The sequence below is a fragment of the Desarmillaria tabescens genome (genome assembly GCF_030435595.1).
Source record: "Desarmillaria tabescens strain CCBAS 213 chromosome Unknown EV420scaffold_69, whole genome shotgun sequence".
Classification (NCBI taxonomy): Eukaryota; Fungi; Basidiomycota; class Agaricomycetes; order Agaricales; family Physalacriaceae; genus Desarmillaria; species Desarmillaria tabescens.
The window spans coordinates 207284-225919 of NW_026848368.1; the positions used below are offsets into that span (position 1 = coordinate 207284).

The window sequence follows — 18636 nt, forward strand, 5'->3', positions numbered from 1 at the left end:
TCCCATTGTACATGATTTTGCTTCCATACTCCTTTGGATGTGCCACGGCCAGCTTCTTAAGAAGCGTGACTCGGTAGAAAGGGGGTCAGGCCCATAGAAGTTTGATCAGGTCTATTGGGCCATCAAACAGATCATCAGACAAGTGTGATGATGATGCGGTGTGATCGGTGCAATTAAGCGGGTTTACCGGGTCTACCTTGCTGTAAAGGTTCAAGGGGAAAGTCATCTCTTTTTGACATTATGGTGGATGACGTTGAGTTGTTGCTTCTACGCTTCATTGATTCCTTTACTTGGGCAAGTCGACCAGAGTTTTTTCCATTTTAGCGCACTGCCTTTCCTTCGTTTGTGGAGGTTCCAACTCGCATGGATGGGTCTCTGTTGAGCTGACCAGATTGGTCATAGCTCTTGATTGTCAACCTTTCAAGGTTGACTAGTCCTGCAGTCTGGGAATCCAGTGTCCCCTACGACGGAGGTCGGTCTCTCCATCTTTCAGTGGGTTGGCTGGGATTTCCAGTTCATTCGGTGACGAATGTCATCTGTCGATGCACAGCGTGTCGTCATTGATATAGAGCCATAGTTCTTCCAGTTTGTCGCTTCCTGGATGCACAACATATCCATAGCGACGGTGTCAGGATTCGTTTGAATCCTTGGAGTTCTTTTTGTTTTTAAAGGTTGTCTCCTTCCCTGTATAACCGCAACAAAAGGGATTTATTGTCCGTATCGGTACCTACAAACATAATTTTTAAGTACGAATTTGTAGTAAGGTTTTACCTGGAAGAAAATTGAGTCCTGTTGTACACGGGCAAATTGCCTAGTCCGTCCTCGACTCCTTTTTCTTTGTTGCTGAAAACGCACTAGTCCTGGTCGACCTAGGCAAATGGCCTAGTCCTTTGTCGACGCCTTCCCCTCAGCGCTTGTTCGTCAAGGGGTTTTGCTCTGCTTTCTCAAGCAGAGCGCCATTGGGACCTGTCAGATGGGCATTGGTTATCCTGTCTAGTATGTCCAGGGAATCCACAACGAAGGCATTGTCCCTCCATGAATCCCATTTGCTGTTGCCATGCGAAGCAGTTTCTCCGCTCATCGGCATCCTTGGTGAACCATTCTTTTTGCAGATCACATTTACGACTCTTCTGGATATGTCCAGTGTGTCCACACCGGAAACATCGCCTTTCTCGTTTGAGACAGTCCATGTCCATTCCTTCATCTGTTACTTCGGGGTGCGACGTGCCTCTGTATTGGGAAAGAGAGGGGACTCTCTTTCCTAGTTCGGGGTCAAGCAACGTGGTCCAAAACACCTCAGTTGGTAGGTGCGGTTTGGTCCAGTCTCCTCCTGGTTTCTTTGTATTGAAGATGTCTTCAGTGCTGAAATTCAGCACCAAGGACATGGACGGTTTCGTCCGTATCAGAGGAGGTGTCAGTGGGGGTATCGCTATCTTCACTTTCTTCTTCTTCTTCCGGGATTGTTCGGTATTCCCTTCCCAGGAGTACAGGGGTGGAAAGTGAGTCCCATAGGTCTTCGTTGATGGCCGTTCGAGCCATGGAATTGGGCCATATGGCCTCATATGAGGTGTCTGGCCAGGGGGATTCCCAGCCGTCCCCGGCAATTGAGTGCCAGGTGTCGTCAGCGGTTGAGTCGGAGTGCATGGGGGGTAGGTCCCAGGATCCTTCTTCAGGGGTGATCCAGGAATCCACTGGAAAGAGCGATCCCCAATCCAGTATCCCTTTTTCCTTGGCCACTCCTCTTTCTTTCCTGGCCATTTGGTGGATTCTGCATGCGAGTTGTAGAGCGATTTGGTGATACCATTGATATACCCGGCTACAGAGGCAAGCGGATCTCTTTGAGGCAACTTCGGATTCGAGCTGGATGACTTCTGCCTCACAGGAGGAGCCGATGTCTGGGCTCCAGCGGGAGATATCTCCCTTGAGGTATGAGTCTGGTAATTGATCTCCTGACTCGGTGTGGACTCCCCATGCCTCTCTTGGAGTTCCGGTGGGGGAGTAGATTCCCCCGTTGAGCTCTGAGGCATGGAGCATTGGTCTGGCCTTTCCGAATGACTCTGGAGATTCATCTCTTCGATGTCCTCCTGCGTCGGTTTTTCTGACTGTGGTTCATCCCCCTTCTCATTCCTTTCCCCAGGTAGGGAGGAAAGGATTAACGATTCCTTCGAAGGTGGTTCTTCGCCACTCTGTTTCTTTGATCGCATGTCCCTCGCCACCATCGCTTCTACTACCCTCTTCCAGAGTTCGGACTTTGATGAGTCGGTTGTACTCGTCGGTGTAGAACTGTTGGATGTTGGAGGCGATGGAGGTATTGGGATCATCCCAGGATCCTTTGGTATCCTTCCAGTATCCAGCAGCAAATTGTGGACTTCCGGGATATTGGGCCTGGAGGTCCTGTTCTGACCCATCAGGTTGAGCTCGGTGGTCTCCTCCTGTGATGGGGCGAATGGGAGTTGATCCATCTCGCGATTGTGGATGGGATCGAGTGCTGCAATACAGGGGGTGCCTTACTAGGGACGTAAGGGTTCCTAGGATGAGGGTACAGCTGGTGATAGAGCCTATTGGTTTCATACAGTCACCGTCAGGAAACAGTGATGAGGATATGAAGTATTTCATTAGGGGTGAGCAACCCCAAGATTTTGTCGTGTAAGGACAAAGGTTCCTTATTTGAATGCTCCAGATACTGCGATCGTTCTGTTAAGGAAAACGACGAGGGCAGTTGAGGTGGAGCCCATTACTCGCTCACTGATGGGGTAGTGAGGATCGGTGCTTTCTGTGGGGTGTAGCTTTATAGAAGGGTTGTTGCTGACGAGCTTGTGTCAGCAATCAAGCAAGACAATACGGTCACCGTCGTGCAACAACGATGAGGGTATTAATACAAGCTTCGGCTAATTGTAACGCACTAACTTGGATTGAACAATGTTTGCCTCTAAACTGTCACTCGTGTTCGGTGATTCAGTTGTGAAGAGGGCATTGCAATCGCTAGGTCAGAAACAATAGTCCTTAGTCTGGCAAGCAGGGAGTTTCTGTGTGAAAAGTTAGGAGTGTATAACTTTAGCCGAAGCTGGGGTGTAAGACCACAGCGAGGCTCGTTTAAATACATTGTGGTATTTACTAGTATGTACCGCTCCTGTGTCTCAGTGCGTGCAGTCCCAATGCAACGCTGTCTTCTATGTCCTTTGTATCGTATGGTGCTTGGTATAGGAGAAGCCCTCCTGCGAGTAAGAAGACTAGCATCCATAGGGCACGGTCTTCTGAGGAGCATACGTGGCGGCTGGTCCATCCTAGGATGTGATCACAGACGACCTAAAGAAGCATGACTGGGTGAAGAAGGATCCAGCCCATAGAGTGTGATTGGTTTATGGGCCATCAAACGGATCATGCATGTGAGTGGTGGATCCAGGGACCAATCAGATGGAACTGATGGTTGTGTTGTGGCAATGCCCCGGTGATGCGGTGGGAGCATGATGATGCTAGAAGCGCCCCTGTGAGTAAGAAGGTCAGCACCCGTATCGTGCTGCCTTCTACGAGGTCTGGTAGCAGAGCCCATGACAGAGTCCTAGTGATGTGGTCCCTGGTGTGGGATGGTGCTGTGTGGGCGATGAGACCGAGCGGGTCATGAATGATGCGGATCAGGTACGAGGAATGATGACGAGAGTCGAATGACGAGTTGCTGACTTGCTGTGATAAGATACCATGATAAGATAAGATAAGCGAAAAATAGAGGTGAATTCATGACACATAGTACTCAGTTCACATGTATATTGGGAATTGGAATATATTTTGTTTGAGCCTCAACTTATCACTATGTTTATATCCCCTGATGACATCTATTTCCAGCAGCTCAGAGTCTCTTAACAAAGATTTTACTCCATTAATGTCCCAAGTAATAAGCCGGGTTTAGGGCAGGCCCCAACAAGCTGAAAACCCGTGTTGTAGTCAGGTTGCCAGGACTCGAGGTACGAGGGTCCGGCAATCGTGACAAAGACATGGGTTGGAGGCTTGTACCCAGTAATACTGGTAAATACCCGGTATTCCTGATTGAAAAGGTCAAAAATAGTTGATTTCTGATTTTTGTCTCTAAATCACCATCATAGATATCAACCATCTGGTCATTCAGCACTTAAAAGCAAGGTTATGGTCCTATAGTGAATGCCATCTACACACTTGATAATATTATCTGCACTTTTTTTCTTCTATTCTGTAGAGCATGTGCACATCCACACTAGTGTTGTATTTCGAAATAACCAGTACTACTACTAAGCTTTGCATCAATTTGTTTGCTGAATAAGTTAGTCCTCACACAATAGTGATGCAGTGTGCATGCAGTGGGATCCTTCTTTACTGGTGGCAGCACTGATATTGAATTGCCTGGTAGCAGGAGAGACAATACTTGTCAATGTTGGGGGCTATCATAGATGTTAGCACACGAGAACGGAAAGGTTGCTAGAGTTCTCGTACAATACTGTTCTGGATAATGGAGGCTAGAAAATGGAGGTTAAGAAAGTCCTTAGGGTGACTAAATATAAACATACTATTGTCAACATGTCTGCAAACAAGTCAGTGGTTTGCATCATACAGAGTGGAAGAGACTGAACTTGCAGTCAGCCTCCTCACATTGAATCTAGGAATGTTGTTAAAACACAAAAACTGAGACGGACACTCATATAGAATTTGTCGTACAAGTTCTTCAGGCTAAGTTAATGGCAATTAGTAAATGCAGGTATGCTAAAATGTAGAGGGCGTATGAGGTTGACAGCATGGCCACATCTGAGGTAGACATTTCTAACACTGTAAGCTAATGAGAATAGTAGATTCAGAGGCAAGAATTTTCTCACTGTCAACAGCAACACATGGTGAAGCTGTGGATGGAGCGAAGATAAGGATGTAAAGTGAGGTTGAGAGATAGTTGAGAAGATAGAGGATGGCAGAGGTGGTACCCTTTTTAAGAGCCAATGCCAATATCAGATTGATGTATTGCAGTTGAGATGGCATAACCTGACTTTCATGTCAGAGAGTAGCATGGATGAAGATGGGAAGAGCACTAAGTACATCGACAGAAGGAGGTTATTGAGTCAGGATGTCTTTGCATGACAAGAAGAATCTGATATTATCATTGCCATTTGTCTAGATAGAATGAAAGAAACACTAACAATGGACACCTTGCACCTGAAAGAGAATATAAATCCATTTTAGAGATATGAATAATGGCTCCGATTTTTACTTGGGTTGATTTATATTTGCTAGTGGCGACACAGGAACAGAGCAATGCTGGGGGAGATCTAGACCTCTTTACAGTTTTTTTGGCCAGTAATTAGCTTTGAATACAACTTGAAGAAGTAGCAATGTATAGCAACGTCAGATAGTGCCATCTGCAATGTCAAAATTGATACAGCATCACCTTTTCCCCATGCAGCATGATTTGATAATAGTCGTATAGAAAAATCAAGAAGACCACATAGATTACAGCCCCTTTATACAAATAGTGCAAACCTGCCATAAAATTTTGAGTATCAAGTAGTCGTTGGTTAGTGTATGAACTTGGACTCACGAAAGTATTCTCTTGCAGCTGACATTATATAGGGATGCTCACTGTGCCCATACCACCAGGCCTTTGAATGATCATTGTGTGATGCAGCATCAGCATAGTGGAACACAGGTATACGGCAGTAAAGACGTCTTCGAAAGAAGGTTCAGGAATGCATGATGCGGGCTCAGTCCCCCGACAGGGTACAACTCAGTGCTTATCTCTAAGCCTGTCTGGGGGTACCGGTGCAGCTATCGAGTACTTTCTTCAGGGCAGCCTGAAACTGCTACTAACAGATGGCCACCAACAGTGAGGCAATCACTAATATAGAAAGCCAGTAAGGTTGAAGCTACGTCAGGTTGTATAAAAAAGCCAGCACTCCATTTGGGCATCAGAAAGCCCCAATCATAGCTTGCCAAGGTCTATTGTTTCATGCCCCAAGCAGCAGACATCCTTTATCCATGACTGAGATCGAGACCGAGCAAAGATGTATTAGATCATACATTGAACTGGTGGATACACAACCATGACATGAATGACATGTAAGACTACAAGATGGCGATGCCCCAGTATAAAAATAAGGCACTAATAGTGCTTGTGACTCGGACTGCATGTGCAAGGAACAAGCATTACATACACTTGAATGGTGTACATGAGGCAGACTTTTTTGATGTCACTGATGGACAAGTCGCAACAAATAGTAAATTGTTGGCCAAGTACTAGTCTGCCAAGGTCTGAGGGCGAGTAAGTGGACCTTGAGATAGCCTCCACTGGATATAGCACAGAGAAGCCATGCAGAAAAAGACCAGTTTGAAGAAGAGCTTTAGTGAAGAAATTCAAGTTTGGAAGAATTCAAAATGGTTCCAGGTACCTTCCATAAGTTTTTGAAAATTCACCCTCCAGCACAGCCACCACATGAGTCCTAAAGAGGAAGTCATCTGGCGAGCTGGCACACAACCATGGGTCAGCTCAATTCACTCAGTGTGCCACCTGCTGCCACCATCTCTTTCCTACTCTCCCACCATGATCCCCTTCGCCATCACTGACGATGATGATGTCCACACACACTGCTGCTGTCATCTCCCATCAGCTACTTTCCACTCCCACCACCACTCTGCCCCATGAATTCAACCACCCTTGGGCCTTGCACATCACAACTCAAGAAGCCCAGAATCAGGGCTATCAGCGGGGGCACAACTATTGCCTAGATGGAGCTGATCGTCATGATTGACATATCATACTGTTGGTGGACCGTGGTGCTGCTCTGGGACCGACATTTAGCTCATGAGAGAATATAAGTATGCATATTTATCTGCTTATTCTTAGTTCTAGTAGTTGTAGACATGTAGTGAAAATGTAACATCTTCTTAGTGATGGTTTTTGCATAAATATAAAACTATTGTTACCAACTGAAAAAAAAAATACTCTAAGTTCTGAAGGGACTTGTTGAAATTTCTCTTGGATGCCACCCCCACTGCACGCGACTTAGCACTCGTGAACCAGTTCATTAGGTGACTACCTTTTCGAGGGGTCACATCACCGTAACGGAGGGCGAATTTACCTTGCTGGTAAGCAAGGTCTACCTATGGAATACAAGACTGGTATGCTCTGGTTATAAGCAATAGCCGGTATTTGCAATGCTAACACCTGCCATGTATAGCAATATGACCCTGGAAACTTATCTGTAGCCAAGTATAGCATAACATTGAATATCATCTACATAATATTTATTTTTCCTTTCCGCTGGGTAATCAAAATTCCCAGTTTTGTGCTTATGGCAAACTCGGCATTCCATGATTTGAAATGAGCCTGTGGGTTGTACGTAGATACATTGTTATGCTTTTCGTGGTTCTGAAATGCGCAACTGTACAGGTCATAGATTATGGATAGTAAGTAACCTATGTTAATCTTGCATCCATAACCTTCCGAGAAAAACAAAGACCCATACGCTTCCGAAAATGAAATGTTTCAATCAAGTTTCCACCGTATGTCTTCATCGTTGGCGAGTCGTTTCTTTATAAAGGACATCAATCAGTGCAATTCAGCTTGAGCCTTGGGTTTATGGGACTAAAGCGCAGCTGATCGATGGTTTTGAGGGGATCAGTATTCGGACAATTTTTTCTTCGATCTCTTTGCCCAGGAACTGATAGCGGCATGATCAAGTACCTGAAGCTATGGTTGAAAAGTTCTTAGAGCTTTTCAGGCGAGCTGCAATTATGGATGATGCCGTGTTGATGACATCACATGAGACAATATGTCAACCAGTAGAGTGCAATGTCTTTGACTTCGATAGATTGTGCAATATGTGCATCAAAATCCATGGTCAGTTATGTATACTAGGTCCAAAACGAAATTCCCCTTGTTCACTGCTAACTGGCATAAATAGGTCGAAACAGGTGACTTGCTGATTTATTTGAAGACACTCAATTTCTGAAGACACTCCACATTTAGATAAGAGATTCTCCATACCACATGGTCCTTTGTAGAGTAGCTGTGCTCATACGTGTTCAATTACTATAGTTTTGGAAATTAGGTTCAATCGGAACTAGGGGAATATAATTCTTTACAGATAAATCTCTAGCCATAGTAAAGAACAGGATGGCAGCCAGAGCAAGTACTACCAATTGGAAGATCAACAGCATTGCACCTCAAAACGTGTTGACTTTAGGCAAATTGTTTTCACATGGGAAATTCAGACTCAGTTCAGACTCCGATGAAGTAACTGCTCACATCAAAGATCGTTATCATTCATCAATCACTTTTGACTCCTATTGGCTATGTGTACCCAAAGATATAAGCCCTTGAGTAAATTGGCACATTCTGCAATTTGTTTCATTCTCACAGGGTTTCTCAGGGCCAAAAACTGTCCCTTTATTCCGATTCTCTCCAGAAGATGAGGAGGATCAAGATAACGTAGCTGAAGACTGTTCACAAGATTCAAGCCCAGATGAACCAGATTTCCCTGTTCCGCCGAAGCCATCTGCCATTTCGAGACCATTCCATACTGGAATCGAAAGAAGGGACAAGCGCAAAACCCAGGCAGGTTCAATTTTGACTGTCTTCGGTCATCTATTTTACCAGTTGCAGGATGAATCGAGTTCATCAAAAGAAATCATATATTCGTTGCTGAACTTTCAGTCTTTGCAATCACCTAAAAACTTGCTTGCCTCAGCAAATTCGGAAACAGCATCTGACGGTGAGCTGCAAGCAAAGGATCCTGATGAGTTGTTCGTCCTTCTCCAATGTTACGAATCTTTGCCCATGCCTTGCAGAATACTAGTGTACCCATGGACTACGACAGGTGGTGTGAATATTAGCAACAGTGATCTGAGTTCGGTTATCACCTGGAGAATTTTTGAACGACAATCTCATAGAGCTCGGATTATGGTGTGTGACTTGTAAACCACCTGTTTCAATTTTTACAAATATCTTTAGGCTGACGTATGAACTTCTGCAAACTGGCAAGCCCTCCGTTGCAAAAGAAATTACTATTTTTAGTCCTTTTTGGTTCCCAAAGTTCCAGAAGTGAGCTCTTATCAACGTCACTGGGAGCCGTGCTTATATATTCTCATAGGAATTACCAAGACGTCCGCCGTTGGACTGCAAAGTTCGACATATTCAAGAAGAAATACTTGATTATACCAATGCATGAAGAGTAATTTTCCTCCCTAGCTGCTTCAACTGTGACTTGACAACGTATATAGTCTTCATTGGTACCTCGCCATTATTTGCCATCCCGAATATGCGCTGCTAACGAATCAAGAACACCTTGGAAACGGTGAAAATCAAAACTTGTCCGAAAGCAATGACCACAGGTAAGTCAGACTAGAACTGTGTGGTTCATTGTAATCACATCGATCCAGAACGATTATTTTTACCCTCGATTCCCTTGGTTATTCGCATTGGAGCGAAGCCAGCCAATTAGGGAAATTCCTCAGCCCTTGAAGCCCTCGACAAGAAGGGGTTGCAAAATATAACGGAGGCGATTGGTCAAACTGTCACTGTAGGTCCCAGAACACATGCCAATCACTGGCTTAACACAAAAGCAGGTACCCAAACAACCAAACTTTTCTGACTGTGGATTATACATGATGCACTTTGCTGCAAAATTCATGTCAGATCCTGACAAATTTTACAAAGTCATGGTAATCATTCTCACCTGTCGTCCTCAACTCATTCACATAAGACATTATCAGTCAACTTCAACCCTTCCGACTGGCATTGATCTGAAGACTTTTTGGGACGATGAAGAGGTTCCTGGCTTGCGAGCATCTTTTCAGAATGAGATCATTGATCTCTCCAACGAATGGTTCATTATGATGGCAACGCAACCTCCAGTAGCAGCAGATTCATGCGAAAGTGACGTCGAGATAGTGGAGCAGACTGGATTAGCTGTTGGTCTTAAAAGGAAGCCTAATGAAGTGGACGACCCGGAGGAATCACACCGTGAGCAGAAGAGAAAATGTACATAGACAAAGGTGTCTATCATATGGATATCAGGTACCTATCTCCCATCGTCTCCAGTACCTAAGAAAGAGCATAGAATTTTCTTCGGTTTTCTACAATATTTTGTCACATCTGTTTGCCTGCGAGAAAGGACAGAATGTTATAAAGGATACTACAATCTATGAAATGGTATCATAGAATCAATTTAATGTGAATCTGGTAACACAAGCTAGCTGTGTTTACCACCTACTCCATCAGTCATTTCCTACGCTCCGACTGGCATTCTTCAACTTCCTTTCTCGACTCTCCTCAACTCGATTTTTTTGTGAATGCTTAGCTACATACACGTTCACGATGTCTTACAAGGTTCTTTATTTTTCTTTCTTCCCTTACAATACACCTACGGTAGAGAACAACTTACCACATGTGATTGCGTATAGCAACCAACACAGCAGATGTTTGACTGAGCCCCAGATAATCATCCCTTGCCACAGGCAACTATCATTGATTAACAGTACCTTTGAGAGAAAATTGAGCGACCATCACTAACCACAACACTGTATTCTACACATGTTACGACACCTACTCCTAGCAACAAACGATGCAAGACCATGGCAAGATGCTCCTCCCCTGTGGAATGTAGCTCGAGCCAACATCTTGAGGTGCCTCGGGCATGCGAGGGGGAGGATTCATGTTTCGCAGACAGTCTCCTCCCACCTCCACACTGGAGGACAGTCCTCACACACTTTCATCCATAAGCCTGTACTAACGTACAACCTCTGCAAGTGCTACGTAGATGCCACACATGGCTATGTGATCCCCGATCTACAACACCCTGCGAAAACCCCCCTCACACAACTCGACCACTATCCAAGGCGACTACCTTCGGGCCTCCCAAGGCCACAAACCCATCTCTCCCAAGTACAGCCCGCCTAGATATCACTCTCTCCTGCCCCCCCCTCTTTTCACGACGCGCTAGTAGAAATTAGTTAGTAAAGTGTACCACCCTCAGTAGATACCACTCGAGACAGACCACAACGTAGGGTATAGAAACCAGATGTATACATACGCCCTAAAAGGCGTGAATACTATAAATGGGATTTCATGAGAAAATAGAGCACAAGATCGCATCCGCCCATTCAGAGGTATGCCCAGACACATTTCAAAGTGACCCTTGAATGTTATATCTCACACCGTTTTATATCTGTCTTCAAAGACTGGAAGGCTGGATTGTGGGTCTTAGTCAGCAATGTCATCGAGCTGGATGACGAGTCTTAGTCAGCACATGCCATCGAGCCGTCATATGACCATGCGAGTTGAGTGCCATCCTGTGACATCCCAGAATAGAATTCAAAAGATGAACTGGCTCGTGGCCTTTGTCCCCTTCCACGACCACCTATAATGTAGTCTCGTATGCCTGAGCAAAAGAAAATATAACATCATTCACTACATATGCTGTAAGAATTCTCGGATGGACATCTCTATAACGGGTGCCTCGCCCGAAATTTCAGCATCTTCTTCATCAGCTTCGACATCTTCCTGCATCGGCATCATCAAGTTCGTCGTCACTGTTCAAGTCTGGAATATCAGGTATTGTAGCTTGGTCTGATTGAAGTTTATCAGATTGCTTAGTGTCCGATTTGAAAGATTCTGACCTTGCCCAACCACCTCGTTTTGGACCTCCTTGATTCTTCGTTGGTTTCTTCTGCTTCGTATGCTCTCGTAGAAGCGACGTGCCATTCATCAAGAACAACAATATGGCGCTTCGTGAAATTTATCCAGCAATGCAAGGTATACATTCCAGATGCACTCTCGGGTTACTTCTGGATGGCCGAGTTCCTCCATAAATACTTCAGCCCACTGCCTAAATGAGTTAGGGACAAGCTGCAGCATGGGTGATCAGGTGGGGCATAAATTTGCCTCGCAGCTTGTATAGATTCTGGGATGAAAGCAAGCCTATGAAGAAACAGTTGAATTTGGAAAAATGATAGGTGCTTGTAGGTACCTTGAAATCCTGGGCCCCAAATCGCTCAGGAGCTTGTTCAATGAGTAAAGGGACTCCGTTCAGTCTTGCCACCTTGTGATTTCATCTTTTCTTTGTCGTGTTGTTTTTGATCACATACAAATCGAGTTCTCATTGGAACCAAGGGATAAAAAGGAAACGGAATATCAATCTATGAAATCAGCTGAGTCCAGTTCGATTTGAAGCTGTTAAAGAGAAGAGACGTATGCTTCCAGAGGCACCTTCGGGTCATACCAGCCTTGCTCAATGCCAAACTGAAAGATTCCTTCATAGCCAAAGCTAAAGTGAGTGCGGAACACACTCCATACTGATTTCTGAAGGAATGTTTTTCTTCTCTGCCATCCATCGGTGCTGCAAGGTATTGTCCAAGTCCTTGTCGGCCCATTGGTGCAAGAAGCTATGTGCCCTAGCCAGGTTACTGTTCTCGTTGCCCATATCACTTTGTGTAAGAACAGGACCATCTGGACAAGAGTAAGATAGTGACGCTTTGCAGAAAGGTTTAAAGACCTACACCCGGTGTGTTCCACTACATCCAGGTAGTATGAACAGATTAAGATGGGATTTGAATTGTTCCACCAGACTCGCATCCACTTCAGGATGCCAGGTGAAAGGGTCTACACCACTGTGAAGGCAGAGGCCAAAGCAATATTTCCACTTGTCATGTTGGTCGACGCACCAGAGGTCATTGACACCAGCACAATAAAAAACTTTTCTGACTGAGTCCCTTTCGAATTCTTAGGGACGCATGCAAGGGTTCCTTCAAATACACCCATTCCTTGATTACGTCTCTTCCCTTTCATTAAGAATTGTACCATTAGAAGAATTTAAAGACTCACCTTGAAACTCGCACATTGTGGTCGATTCTTAGATGCTTCTTCATTTCGAAATAACCCGCCTTAGGGAATTGCTCCCGCATTTCGTCCAAATGTTCCGAGACAGTCTCAACAGTATGCTTTTGCTGCCAGTGTACTGAGGAATCCTAGCCTTTTTCTCATCCTTTTGAAGCTGGAAAGGCTGGAAAGAAACCATTAACGGATCCTCCGGCGAGAACTGCAACATACCCCAAGGTATACTTCGACGTATCGAAAACTTTCTGGAGTTCTTCACACAGAACGGTATCGGTTACAGTTGCCCTCCATCAGCCAAAGCTCTTTCAGTCTCAGGCAAAATTATTTCATCTGGTACTTCACCACAGTCAATGGAATGAAAAGAATAATTTACAATGACTCACCAAGTGGAAGGTGTTGATTGGGCATTTTGACGAGAAACAGGTATAAATGTGGATACCCGAAAAATCGCTTGTTGTCCTGGCCTAGATCGGACATAAATCTGGAAAAATCAATGGAATATCTCTTATTCGTGTTGGTCTCCGTGACGTGAAATGGAAACATGCATAGACACTGACAGTTGTCTCATCGTTAGGGTCCTGTTATTCCGACACAATGAATGGCCCTGCATCATTGGACAAGATTTTCTGGGATATCCGGTGACACTCGTTACAATTTCGGATGGAAAATATCGGCGTCTTTTTATATGAAGTGGAAATGTTCGCCAGGGCCAAGAATATCTTTCACTAAAAGATGAAATTATTTCATTCTGGCTGAAAAACTGGTTGAATTTGGGCCCAGCAATGTAGTCTTTACCATAATTAATTAACCATTTTAAGACGGTATGACAATGCGCAAAAACCGGTATATAAAGCACACTTTCATTGCGGAGACCGCCAAACTTTCATGAGTGAAAACACTTCCAGTTCTCAAGCAGAGACTTGCCATCCTCTTGTCTTGCTGTGTTGGCGTGCTTCTGCTCTTCACAGGTAAAGCCTCTTCTGAGTATTTTCACTGACAGTTCAGTTGACGAATATTCAAGGCTTTTATCACTCTCACAGACTGCTCACAGCCATCACCTCGAAGTCTCTTTGTGCGTGCTTAGCAAACCCAGCCTTGCAATTCAGTAACGTCATTTCTTCCACATAGGTGTTCAACCCACAAAGAGACTGATTATGGAACTGAGCAAAATGTCGCTCCTGCAGTCCTGCCTGCCTTTACCATCTTTATAAAGTGTCCATCTGGGAACTTTGCACTCGGTAAGTTTTACAAAGTCATTGATCGCAGTCTTTGGTGAACTGTTTTTCCAGTCGTCAATGGAAGTTCATCCATCCAAGATATCTTAGAAATTCTAAGACAGAAAGTCTCCGGCAGACAGGATGCTTGCGGTATCTTTTCAAGTCCATTCCATTTGTACATGCCTGGCAGATGGCTTCCTTTATCCGCCATGGAGATGCTGGATGCTCTGAACGTGAGCGACCTTTCGACTTTACATTTCCGATCACTGCTTCTAGGGGGTGCCAGTAAGTATTCGACAATATAATGCGCTGGCAGGTACTGACACGTTCCAGGCCCAGTTGATCCGGTCGATCTTACCTTCGCACTAGATGATAGTTCCGATCATTGCGAATACCAGCGTTGCAAAAATCACAAAGCGAACGGTGATCCATACAAGTTTCAGCCAGGGGAGGAAAAGTTTCAAATGAAGGCATGTTTGCGCAAGGATGGGCCTGCTACAGTTGAGGAACCTGGGGACTGAGACCCTGACCTTGACGACTTGTAAATCCTGCGCCTGCACTTGCGTCAAAGAAAAGTATGCCCTTTTGCGCTTTCACCTCTTCCAAGCCAATATTCTTTTATAGAAGCTGCATCACAGCTGCAAGACATCTATCGAAGAAAGATGGAGTGGTGTCATCCTGTAAGTCTTATCCACGTGCACAACACGATAAATCTCATTGGTTTTGTTAGCCCGTCAGATGGCACCACCTACCCATTCCAACGATTCCAGGAATTCACCTGCTCAAAGTAGCCTGACGCTATTCTGAAAGTCATTGCGTCCATCCCAAACACCCTTTCGATTGATGAAAGTGTCAAGAAGGCCAAAGCGAAAGGTAGGAATGTTTACTGACCTTTTCTTGTTCGGTGAATGTACTCTCTGACAGGAGCTGCACCGGAATCGAGGTTGCCAGTCGCGATATCATCGTTGCTGAATAAAAATGCCCTTAAAACCGGTTATTCGCCTGCTCATTATCTCTACAATTCCGAGAAGGACAAGTTTCGCAAGACTCATGGTAGAAGGTCAAGGCGTACTTGTGCAAAGGTCTTTGTTCAGGTCAAAAGGGAAAACGGGACAAAGAAAGGCATCTCCTTCCATGTAAGCTTAACTTTGTCATGGTTACACCATTTGACTTTTGGCAGAACTACAACGTGGTGTCTCCTTTCCTCCTCCGACTCCCCATGCTGAAGTCTGGCAATGCGTGCTCGAAAGCCTGCTTGTTTAGTACAAGCCCATCACAAAGTGAAGGGCTTCAAGTTCACTACTGACGATTTCTTCGTTGTGGACTCTGGGTGGATACCCGTTCTGGAAGGAGATTTAATGCAACCAACAGAGTTGTTTTATAAAGGTATAACCAAAGGGCTCTCAAGAAGGGCACACCAGTTCGGAGGCTTGAAATATTCTCAGGGAGCCCCTGAGAACTGGTATATGGTACTCAACCCTGCAGCAGGCTGAAAGATATGACGAATGGGAGGCTGGTGGGATACTCCAAAGGTACAATTATCATCATTATGTGTCAATTTACATTGATTTCTTTCAAGTCATCCCCTGTCAAGAATGGAAAAGGGAAGAAGCGCAAAGAACCAGAACTTGATTCAGATGTACGTTAACTAGGATGCCCCTGTTCGGATATTCATTGATTTTAAACAGACGGATGACCTTTCGGATATCAATTATGTTTCAATTGTTTCCGGACCCACCTGAGTCGACCATCTCAGTGAGAGCAGGACATTCTCTTTGTCGCACAACCTAACATCATTCTTTAGGCGAATAGCGAATGGTCATGTTCCTCAAAATGGGCGGTGGGTGACTTTCCAGTTAAGTCTTACCAGGCTAACTGAGTTCTGTAGCTTTCTCCAGCACCTCCTATGGACGTTCCCAGCAGCAAGCGGACTTTGTACTGGCATTGATGTATCAGACTGCACCAAATAGTTTGATGCGATTCCGGACATTATCACCACCGGTGGAACTTACCTTGAGAGCAGCTTCAATCCTGGTGAGTTCTACACCCAAAACAATCCACGTTAACTCACCTACACATATTTTAGGTTTTACCAGAATGGGCAGTTCAGATTTGTTTGATCCCTCAACTCATTTCTGGACTTCTCAAGCAAGCCCTCAATTCACCTTCACTTTGCAGTTACGGGGACCACATTTATGTTGACTGGGTGGAGAGCGAAGAAAGAACAACGACTTGGATCTGGCTCTTTCAAAATGGCTCACTTTGGGCTGCTAAATGTTGGAATGAACCTAGAGGGTGTTGATGTTCCAGCAGCAATGCAGGGAAAAGTCTGTATCAAGTGGCTGTATTTTGGCCTCACGACTAGGCAAGGGGTGCAGTGGATGACTGATGATGTCGAATGTATGGCCATCTTACAGGAAGCAAAATACTTTGGTCTGGGCAAATGCCATTCATGACATGAGCCATTGCATTGGTCCATGCCAAAGTGTCATCCTATGGGCCACCGCCTGGACCGATTCCGGACCTTCGCTTGTTGAGGCAGCAGTCAACACTGACTTCATGTCCAGAATCAGTCAAGCTAAAGGAATTGGCCAGGGTTTTGTGTCCTGGTGGAATGACTCCTAGATTCTGATGACTTTGTCAAGTATGTATCGAATGGTGCCCCTGAACCGGCTCGAGATGTTTCCGAAGATCATCTTGCCATCACCACATTTTTATGCTTCCTGCAGCACCTCCAATACTCTCAGAATTGGGAAAGTGTTTTGTCTCGGATTATCAAGGTACTTCCAACATCTCCTTTTCAGTAATGGGTTATTAAATGTCATCTTCAGGTGCCGGAAAATGGCTGACAGTGTTGCGACTGCAGCCTATTTACACGTGTAATTTTGCAATCTAAAGTGTTTTACATGCATACTGAGATATAGTGAGCGAGCGGACTAAAACTACGTGTTGACACTAATGCTACATGGTGCAATGATATGGAATATAACTTATGGCATAAGAAGCAACAGGATTCTAAACAGGACTTAGTCACAGCACTGTACCTGATGGGCATGCATGATGAGAAGGCCAAACCCTATACCCAATGCCTTAGGCTCTAACTTACAAGCATGCTCACGGGAGCTAGATAAAACCTTGACGATTGCAGTGACACTGAGAGTACTTAGCACGCTCACTAACTGTGATGTGTCGTACCTGAAAATCCAGGGAAATCCTTAAGCAAGATGACAGATATTGCCGGCACGAGCTTGGGCAATGGGCTTCAGCTGAAGTCCACGAGCCTGCGTTCCATTGTTCTGAGTCCCATTGTTCGAAGACTCACTTGTTGCCATGTCTACGAGAAGCCTCTGTGAATCCAAGAAAGAAGTCCTGAACAACATATGCCAGAACTGATAGTTCCGTGTGCCTAGACCTGTCAGTTGCTAGAGAACAAGCCCACGGGTGTCAGGAGAGCACCTCTTGGCACGCATTTAGTGAGCTCACTATAGAAATGAGACTAAAACTGGGAAGTCCGACCCAGATACTCAGTAAGGCGGTGGTGGCAACGTGCTATGCATGTAGGAGTCTGGGTACTGCACGACATTTGTAATTCAATTCCCCTGTAGTATAAGTAGGCTGGTTACAGTAGGTAGAGGCCAAGTTTTGAGCCCCCGAGTTCCCATGCACGCGTTGAAGGTGGTACTGTAACAAAGGATCAGTTTGTGACTTCAAGCTGTGCATAGAATTAGCGAGCTCACTCAGAGAATACAAGATACCCTTTTGATAAGACTTTTGAGAACTTAGTCAGAGTGAATACAAATCAGTGACGCTGTTTCTGTGTTAAGTGTGTGATAAGTCTGTTCGGAGAATGTGTTGAAGTGGAAACCTGAGATGTTCTGATCTGTTCTGTTCTGTTCTGTTCAGTCTGTTCCATGTCAGTTCTGTTCGAAGTTCCATTTCTGAATCTGTTTCCGAGCGCTTCTGAAGTGTTCTTGAGTCGAGATAATCTGCTGGAGTTAGTTGGAGAACCCCTACATACAGTTGTGTAGCGCGGGCTAAGTCAGTGCTTGCCTGTGGTGTTCTTTTAGAGAGCTCACTAAAGTTTCGGCATGTATTGCCTCTGTTTCTGTTGGGATCAGTGTCCCTTGTGTATTATAACTCAAATCTGCCTTGAAGTTGCATCGCGCCAGTGAATGACCTTCCTGTAAAAAGTTCCTAGACTTAGGAAGTCATTAGAGAAAGCTTAGCTTCGCTAAGAGCGCTGAGAATAAGAGAAACTCTTCAAGATATTGAAGTATAGTTGGATCGCATTAGAAATAATCACTCCCCCTAGAACTTACGAGGGTGATTGTAGTTTGTGTAGTTGTGTGAGTGTGTGTGGGTTTTTGAGGTTCGCCTTTTTAGCCCGCTCACTATTCCACAGGTGCCCACAGTCAGCCTCTTCAACGGACCCCCAAGTCATGGCGAAATCTGTGTATGTATTGCAAAATGATAAAACTCAAGCTAATCATTTTACAGTGTTCTGGGACAGCAACTCTTTGGTGAAGGAAACATGCATGGTTCCCTCGAGCAATTCCCGCAAAGGCATCATTGTAA

General features: G+C 44.9%; 3 protein-coding genes across 3 annotated transcripts; 1 reads left to right on the plus strand and 2 right to left on the minus strand.

Annotated features, from left to right (window-relative positions):
- Positions 1-944: 944 nt before the first annotated feature.
- On the minus strand, positions 945-2462 carry EV420DRAFT_1650049 (uncharacterized protein; the record flags this gene model as incomplete). The annotated part of the gene is made up of 1 exon (XM_060478397.1): positions 945-2462. The coding sequence occupies one exon, from the start codon at positions 2460-2462 to the stop codon at positions 945-947; it is 1518 nt and encodes a 505-aa protein (XP_060324047.1).
- Positions 2463-12184: 9722 nt separating this feature from the next.
- On the minus strand, positions 12185-12848 carry EV420DRAFT_1485615 (uncharacterized protein; the record flags this gene model as incomplete). The annotated part of the gene is made up of 5 exons (XM_060470255.1): positions 12185-12275; positions 12298-12457; positions 12508-12522; positions 12673-12789; positions 12833-12848. 5 exons carry the CDS (start codon positions 12846-12848, stop codon positions 12185-12187), a joined length of 399 nt encoding a protein of 132 aa, XP_060324048.1.
- An 881-nt stretch (positions 12849-13729) lies between these two features.
- Positions 13730-16517, plus strand: EV420DRAFT_1485616 (uncharacterized protein; the record flags this gene model as incomplete). Its single annotated transcript, XM_060470256.1, has 13 exons — positions 13730-13812; positions 13896-13916; positions 13973-14082; positions 14134-14346; positions 14395-14561; positions 14686-14741; positions 14912-14934; positions 14986-15197; positions 15312-15530; positions 15641-15700; positions 15866-15901; positions 16032-16095; positions 16240-16517. 13 exons carry the CDS (start codon positions 13730-13732, stop codon positions 16515-16517), a joined length of 1542 nt encoding a protein of 513 aa, XP_060324049.1.
- Positions 16518-18636: the final 2119 nt, after the last annotated feature.